We start from the raw sequence: 8694 nt of genomic DNA on the forward strand, positions 1-8694 counted from the left end.
GAAAATACATGCATCCTGTTGTGTACTTTTTGTCATATCTTCATGATCATCTGGTGACATTGAGACTGACAAAAAGTATGTGAAATTTAATATTTTCAGATAAAATAGTATAACCCAAATAATATTTTATATAATAAAATCTCTTTTAAATGAGATACAACGTAATGTCTGATCATATTGGTTGCCATTGCTAGATGATCAGCTGTCATCCCCATGTGGACATATCTGTGTTCTGTAACTGTCAGCTTTCCCCACTTGTGTCCTGTTGTGCTGCAGTCAGAAATCCCATACTGAGAGTTACAGCACTAAAGCTTTAATGTGTATTATAGTGTTGAACTCAGTAGAACATATATAATAACCCGTCTCTGTTGCCAAGACGTTCCACAATTATTCATTTTTCAAACAAACTTCTTTGTATATTTTGGGCTAAATGACAGCCTGTTATGTTTTCAGTACTGTCCACTGTGTTCTTAATATCACACACAAGTCAAATCATGAGTCTGTTACAGCATTCACTTTGAACATGTTTACTTAGGCAAATTTTTATTCTGAAATTGCATTTGTGTAATGTTTAAGATCCACATATGAATTAAGAAATATAATAATATATAAATATTTATAAGGCATTATGCATTCCACGACTACCATGGAACACAGTACTGCTGATCTGCCAGTTTAAAACAGTTAAGTACAACCAGGCAGAAGCTATTTGCAGAAAGCCAATCTATGGTTTTGTTTTGATTAACAAGGAGAGTTTTATGGATATAAAACTTCTTTAATATAATTTATGGGCAACGTTTCGGTGTAGCTACTAACAATGTTATCAAGCAAGTGATAAACAATACTGAAGGCAAGGTTATATATACATAGAAACATCAATTACTTACTGTTCAAACTTTACTATGTATATTTAACCTTGCCTTCAGAATTGTACATCACTTGCTTGATAACATTGTTAGTACCTAGAACTCTCCTCATTCATCACACCAACTTCTAAATGCCACTCAAAGAAGTAAGTGTTGATTTCCAAGTGGAAACTAATACAGTAGTTAGGTGCACATCAGTGGCATGTAAATAACTATTCTGTTATAAAATTAACAAATGAGTACAAATCACTACAAAGGCATTACAGTGGCAGAACAAATTCAAAGACAGTATAGTACGAAATCAGTGATTATAGCAAAGAAGACTATGATGGTAATATTCACCTCAATGGTCAAGGTTACAAAATATGACCGGTAACTGGATAGGCCTTAGGGTTGCAGTACATTCCAGAACTGTCTAAATATATAACACACCACTGCCCCTTGCTGAATGTCAACAGGTACAATGGAGCATGTTACATGATGTACAACACTGGCACGGCCTGTTGACAGATATGAAGGATTGCAGAAGTTTGAAAAAAACTTTGGAGTTGACGTGATCTACTGTTTTACAGTGATCTATTGATATTTTTCTCATTTTGCCTTTTTACAGACACTTGATTTTGTTATTGATAACAGATTCTGATTCTGATGTCTGTCCTACACGTTTCTTATTGCATGAAAATAAACCGACCACGGGTTAATTGAAGTGAGAAAATTTACCCCTTTATAACTGAAACGCGATTTTTTTTCATTTGGAAAGTTAAGTGAAGTAGTATTCATCTCCATTCAATATCCTGTTCTTTATGTGTGTCCATTCTTCACATTCTTCATCTGGAATGTTGGAAAGATGGAAGATGTTATTTTCACTCACTAAGCTTAGCAGAAACTCGGGGAGGAGAGCCTCATTGATTCTGCCGATCAACAAGAGAATTACTCTGTTTGGATTAGTGTTAGTGACAGCATTTGCTGCTATCTGCATTGTGAAATAGGACCAGTCATCTTCAAGGAAGTTTTCTGTGACAACAAGAACGGTTTTCCAGCTCGCATTGACACTGTCCACCACATGCTTTATGAACAGATGCCCTGGAAGACAGTCGTGACTGAGGATTAATCTCAGCAAATATCTCTGCTTGAGGACCATTCCGATATCATGACATGCCAGCTGACTGTCGAGTTCACAATGAGCAATGTAGGCATCTTTCTGAAAGTCGTGTCTGGTTACTCGCCCCTCTTGGGCACCTCTCCCAAGTAGAATCAGAAGGCGATGCTGGAAATAAGTCAGATTCCTCAAAATCAGCAGTGTCGACACAGCGACCACTGTCAGGAAGCACATGAGCGTGACTGCAACCAGAAACCAGAAAAGTCCTCTACATCTTCTCCAGTGGAGGTTTACATTGACCTCGGTTGTGGAGGTGATGACACCCTCTTCGTCCACACATGTGTAGCTATTCCTCTGATCAAGAGCAACAACGGTTGAAGAAAGCCATCTAATGAATGGGAGAGCCTGGCATGAACATGATATGGGGTTACCTTCAAGCTTCAGTGTAAGCGAATGTCTGTAGGAAAGCGTGTCAAGAGTGTTCATTTCTCCGTTACTCATGTAAGTTAGAGAGTTGGAGGACATGTCAAGGAAGGTCAGATCTTTTGGTATGAAAGAGAGGTCAAAAGGAATCTTCACAAAACTGTTGTCGGCAAGGTTAACATATGATATATTTGTAAGTGGGTTTAAAAGGTCACTTGGCAAGAACTGAATCTTATTTCCTGACAACTCTAACCTTGTGAGATGAACCAAACTACGAATGCCGTTGTACAGTGGGCCACCAGGTAACAGTGTCCCTTGAGATAAACCCATGTTATTCAGGAACAATTGTGCAGCACAGTAGAATGACGTAAGAAAGTGTTCTGTCAATTCAGCATCTGTGTTCCCTGACAAGTCAACACTCTGAACATGCTCGAGGCCTCTCACATGCTGCCGAAATGCCTTAAGTCCGTTATATGCCAAATCAAGTTCTGTCAAATGTTGCCCACCTCTAATTTCTGACAGAGATATTTTCCCTATGTTAGCAACGATGGATCGTAATTTTAAGATCCGAAGTCTAGGTGGTAAATAGAACACAACGTTAGGGGAAAGGTTGCTTTTGGTCAAAATTACACTGTTTGAAATATTTGTATCAGTATCTAGTTCCTCTGCACCAGTTCTCAAAACATTGTCTATTTCATTTCGTTTTGAACTTATTTGGAAGGAGATATCTGCATATTCTAGTTTCTTGAAAAGGGACAATTCTAAAATCGTTGATACCTGTCCCAGAATATAGTTATGAGAAAGATCTAGATGCCGTAAACATTTAGCGAATGCAAACGCAAACGCGTCATCCACGTAAAGTATTCTGTTGTGGGACAAATCCAAATATTCTATGCATATGTTCTTAAGAAGAGAAGTCGTTTCTTTACTAATCATTTGGTTCTTGAGTTGTTCTAAACTTGTGCGATGCGGATAGTAGCAATGTGGACATATTATTTGTGAAATGTTCCTACCACTAAATCCAAACATGGCTCGAATCACGGGATCAATGCCCAGATATTTAACTGTGTCCATGGATACAGTGGTAATATGTGACAAGGGCAAGAATGTTCCGACCTCAATTTGATACAAGTTACATTGTCGCAGGTAAAGATGTGACAGCTTTGTATTTTCAAAAACCGAAAAAGTGTTGTTATGCAATCGTGCAATAGCACAGTAAGGCTGTTCTGTGGCAAACCCACTGTTCAGAGACAAAACTGTAAGCTTTTTCAATTGTAAAAATCCGGTCCCAAAAGATTCGTCCTGGAATGTATCAATTGTGAGTTTTTTCAAAGACTGTAGGTGAGCAAAAATCTCATCTGGTATATTCCCCGTCCTCCTTGGATCATTCACACTCAGATCTAAAATCCGTAAGCGTATCAGTGGCAGAAAGATGTCAGAGGTATAGGTCTCGTTGTCCAGGAGAAGATTGTTATGGTCCAGTCTCAATGTCTGCAGATGGCCCAATCCTTGAAATGCTCTTGGTTCTAGACTGGACAGATTACAGAAGGAGAGGTAAAGCTGCACAAGTTCTGGGAGGTGAGTAAAGGAGTAGTTCCTCAGATGGAGCAGGTGGTTGTGCTGGAGCTGCAGTACAACAGTGTCTGCTGGCAGGGCTTTGGGGATGTCGGTCAGCTGCCGATTCTGGCAGTCAACTGATGTTCCGTTGAGCAGGGTATCACGGGTCATAGAACAAGAATGACGCGAGCTGATCGAAACTGTGTTCAAGTGGAAATAGGGTGCTTGAAAACTGTCAGTTAATGACAGTGATGATGTGATGACAAAGCTAACCCAGACAGCTGTGATTAGATTCAGAGATCTCAGCCCGGTGACCATTGTTGTTGATCTGAAACAAATGAACAAACAGGGTGTAAGTATGAACTCTTAGTTTCCGTCTACAGTCAATGTCAATGAAATATAGTAAACCAGTTATGAAATGTCCCCAGTAGTATGACACATATACGCGGAAGTCATGACTGTGTAAGATGATACAATAGATGAGAGTATCCTGTCCCGGACGTGTCATCAGTCCTAAACACATGAATAGGCAAAGACATTGTTCACATTGTCATGTGGCATGTTTATTCAACCAGAAACAGTGTTCCTACCGACATTCAGCAGGCAGCCGTGGTGCGTTATATTTAGATCGAGAGTTTTGGAAGTTACCATTTAGGAAAATTTCAGTTACACTTTATATAAGGGGCGCGCTTATCCCTCAGTACTCTCACCTTACCCCTCACTACACAAGCAGACCAGCAATGTGTGAAGATCGCTTCTACCCTGGATTGTAAGCCTCGGGTTATTTGGGAAGCTTGACCACTGGTGCAGCATAGCTGCTTATGTGCCATTGCTGTTAGTACCACTAAATCATATTACTGCTTATGTGCCATTGCTGTTAGATTTAAACTCCCATGCTATTTACACAATAATTGTAATTCCTTTGTAGTGAGTTGTACATTAAGTTACGTTCAGACAATAATTGTAATTCCTTTGTAGTGAGTTGTACATTAAGTTACGTTCAGACAATAATTGTAATTCCTTTGTAGTGAGTTGTACATTAAGTCACGTTCAGACAATAATTGTAATTCCTTTGTAGTGAGTTGTACATTAAGTCACGTTCAGACAATAATTGTAATTCCTTTGTAGTGAGTTGTACATTAAGTCACGTTCAGACAATAATTGTAATTCCTTTGTTGTACATTGAGTTGTGAGTTGTACATTAAGTCACGTTCAGACAATAATTGTAATTCCTTTGTAGTGAGTTGTACATTAAATCACGTTCAGACAATAATTGTAATTCCTTTGTAATAATTGTAATTCCTTTGAGTTGTACATTAATTCCTTTGTGAGTGAGTTGTACATTAAGTCAAGACAATAATTGTAATTCCTTTGTAGTGAGTTGTACATTAAGACAGATAATTGTAATTCCTTTGTAGTGAGTTGTACATTAAGTCAGACAATAATTATGTACGTAGTGAGTTGTACAGACAAGACAATAATTGTAATTCCTTTGTAGTGAGTTGTACATTAAGTCACGTTCAGACAATAATTGTAATTCCTTTGTAGTGAGTTGTACATTCCGTTCAGACAATAATTGTAATTCCTTTGTAGTACATTTCCTTTGTAGTGAGTTGTACATCAAGTCACGTTCAGACAATAATTGTAATTCCTTTGTAGTGAGTTGTACATTAAGTTACGTTCAGACAATAATTGTAATTCCTTTGTAGTGAGTTGTACATTAAGTCACGTTCAGACAATAATTGTAATTTTGTAATTCCTTTGTAGTTCAGAGTTGTACATTGGTTCAGACAATAAGTTAGGTTCAGACAATAATTGTAATTTGTAATTCCTTTGTAGTGAGTTGTACATTAAGTTACGTTCAGACAATAATTGTAATTCCTTTGTAGTGAGTTGTACATTAAGTTACGTTCAGACAATAATTGTAATTCCTTTGTAGTGAGTTGTACATTAAGTCACGTTCAGACGATAATTGTAATTCCTTTGTAGTGAGTTGTACATTAAGTTACGTTCAGACAATAATTGTAATTTATATTTCCTTGTTTGTTGGTTTCACATGGAAATCTTTTACTGACTGAATCAGCAGGTAGCAAAATAACATAGTATACTAGCCACATAAAGAAACTGTGCTTTGTCAAAATATTATCCCAGTTGATAAGTACGATAGCAATGTCAAAGGTACATATAAACTTTAATGGAGGGATCATGAGACCATAACAAGTCGGGAGAATTTCAATTGAAAATTCAATCACAATGACGTCACGAGTCCACAAGCGGGACAGGCGTCAAACGACCATGTCACAAGCTCAATAACGGGTATGTCCACCATCGGCATTGAGAACAGCAGTGCATCGACGACGCATAGAGCCTATCAAACGTGCAAGGAAGGCTTGTGGGATGTCACGCCAGATTCTCTCAAGTTCTGTTGCAAGGTCAAGGACATTATCTGGTGGATGAGGTAGACGGCGTAGACGTCGATCCATCTCGTCCCAAACATGGTCTATCGGGGAGAGATCGGGTGAATTTGCAGGCCAAGGCAGTAAGTCAACGTTGTGGTGTTGCAAGAAATCCATAGCAACCCTTGCCGTATGAAGGCGGGCATTGTCCTGTTGGAATGTTAACCCAGGGCCATGACGTTGCAGAAAAGGAATTGCCACAGGTCGAAGAATCTGATCCCTGTAGCCCACACCAGTTAAGTTGTCCTGAACAATCACCAAGGAGTTCTTTGGCGTGCTGTTATTCCACCCCAAATCATCATGGAACCACCACCAAAGCGATTCCTCTCCAAGACACAGGCCTGTGCATACCGTTCTCCCACGCGTCTATAGGCACGTTGACGTCCATCACTATGGGAAATGTTAAACCTGGACTCATCTGTAAAAAACAACATTTCTCCACCAAAACAAGGGTCTGCGGACATGAGGCGAGCTTGTCGATGACGTTGTGTCAGGATAGGCCGTATGGCGGGACGTCATGGTCTGATCCCGTGATGACGTAATCGTTGTCGAACTGTGTTGGGGTGGACACGGCGAAGTCCTGGGATGGTTTGGGCAGTCATCACTGCAGTCTAAAACCTGTGGCGAAGATGGGTCACCCATATCCATATGTCCTGTCTTGGCGTTGTTACACGTTGACGTCCAGAACGTGGCCGGTCGATGACGTCATTTGTGTTCTGGTAGCGTCTCACCAGTGCAGAAATGGTGTTCCGGTGGCAGTGGAAATGTGCAGCCACTTGTCGTTGTGACATTCCCCCACGGACCATCCCAATGGCCTCATGACGTTGTGCAGACGTGAGCCTTGGCATACTATGCGTTTCAATAGCCGTTTAATTTTTTGAACGATCGCAAGGGCAGGGGTTGAGCTTTCCAAAGTGACAGTATTGTGTGGCATTCATTTGCTCTGTTTCTCTTTCCCGGAATGCACGTGCAACAACGTATTGCACGTCTCAAGGACGAACCCACTGACGTCACGGAACGTGGCACGTGCATGCATGTTGGATACATGTCACTAATCTCTGAGTTTAAATCCTTATGTGTCTACACAGGTTTGATAAATTTAGATTTTAAATTTTTGTATGCACAGTTTCTTTATGTGCCTAGTATATATGTTTTAACATTCTGTATATTACAACAATGTACAACAGGTAAGCATGTTAGTCAACAAAGAAACAGGCACGACAGAACAACTCCGGAGTTCACTCCACAGGATATGGAAATATGAAATGTATAATGGAAGATAGTGTATGTGATGCAAGCTGTTTGCTGTTTGAGACGAATGGCATTCCGTGTATGCTATTTATGAATCAGAAATATATCTATATTCCGTATATAGCATGTCAACATATACAGGCACATGTGTGAACACAGATATATCTGTGTATGTCTCTGTCTTATATAATTAGGGTGATATACATATATATCTGTGTATGTCTCTGTCTTATATAATTAAGGTGATATACATATATATTGTGTATGTCTCTGATAAATCAGACATACAGAATATCTTCTAAAGTCTTCTTACTAATCAGGAGATATACAGATAAACTGTCTTAATAAGTACCAGTGGAAGATCAATTTAAGAGGAACTGGTTTCTAAACTACTAGGGAAATGAAACTGTTAAAAAGTACCATAATCAGGTGAACTGGTTTCTCAACGATAAATGATAATGATGCATAATGGTGAATATTGCCCCGGAAACTACAGACTGGCAAACAGTTCACACAATGATGTACAACCCGCTATGTTTGCATACTCACTTGCTGTATAACGGCTGCAGGTAACCAGTTCACACAATGATGTACAACCCGCTATGTTTGCATACTCACTTGCTGTATAACGGTTGCAGGTAACCAGTTCACACAATGATGTACAACTATGTTTGCTACTCACTTGCTGTATAACGGCTGCAGGTAAAGTTCACACAATGATGTACAACCCGCTATGTTTGCATACTCACTTGCTGTATAACGGCTGCAGGTAACCAGTTCACACAATGATGTACAACCCGCTATGTTTGCATACTCACTTGCTGTATAACGGTTGCAGGTAACCAGTTCACACAATGATGTACAACCCGCTATGTTTGCATACTCACTTGCTGTGTAACGGCTGCAGAAAGAAAGCTCAGTTCAGGGAAAAAATGTCCGCCAGTCATGTGACTTTTCTTCCTGTGGGAAGGTTCTAGTGTCGACTTTTCTTCCTGTGGAAAGGTTCTAGTGTCACGGGCCACGGAGACAGAGTACTGGGACA

The 8694-nt window shown here is 39.7% G+C and overlaps 1 protein-coding gene across 1 annotated transcript; it reads right to left on the minus strand.

Moving 5' to 3' along the window:
- Positions 1-526: 526 nt before the first annotated feature.
- LOC124268845 (toll-like receptor 4) lies at positions 527-8290 on the minus strand. The gene is made up of 2 exons (XM_046703865.1): positions 8202-8290; positions 527-4273 (listed from the first exon to the last, which is right to left on the minus strand). Exon 2 carries the CDS (start codon positions 4261-4263, stop codon positions 1627-1629), a length of 2637 nt encoding a protein of 878 aa, XP_046559821.1. The 5' UTR covers positions 4264-4273; positions 8202-8290; the 3' UTR covers positions 527-1626.
- Positions 8291-8694: the final 404 nt, after the last annotated feature.

Source organism: Haliotis rubra, unplaced genomic scaffold (assembly GCF_003918875.1).
Source record: "Haliotis rubra isolate DU_JTF1 unplaced genomic scaffold, ASM391887v1 Scf140, whole genome shotgun sequence".
Classification (NCBI taxonomy): Eukaryota; Metazoa; Mollusca; class Gastropoda; order Lepetellida; family Haliotidae; genus Haliotis; species Haliotis rubra.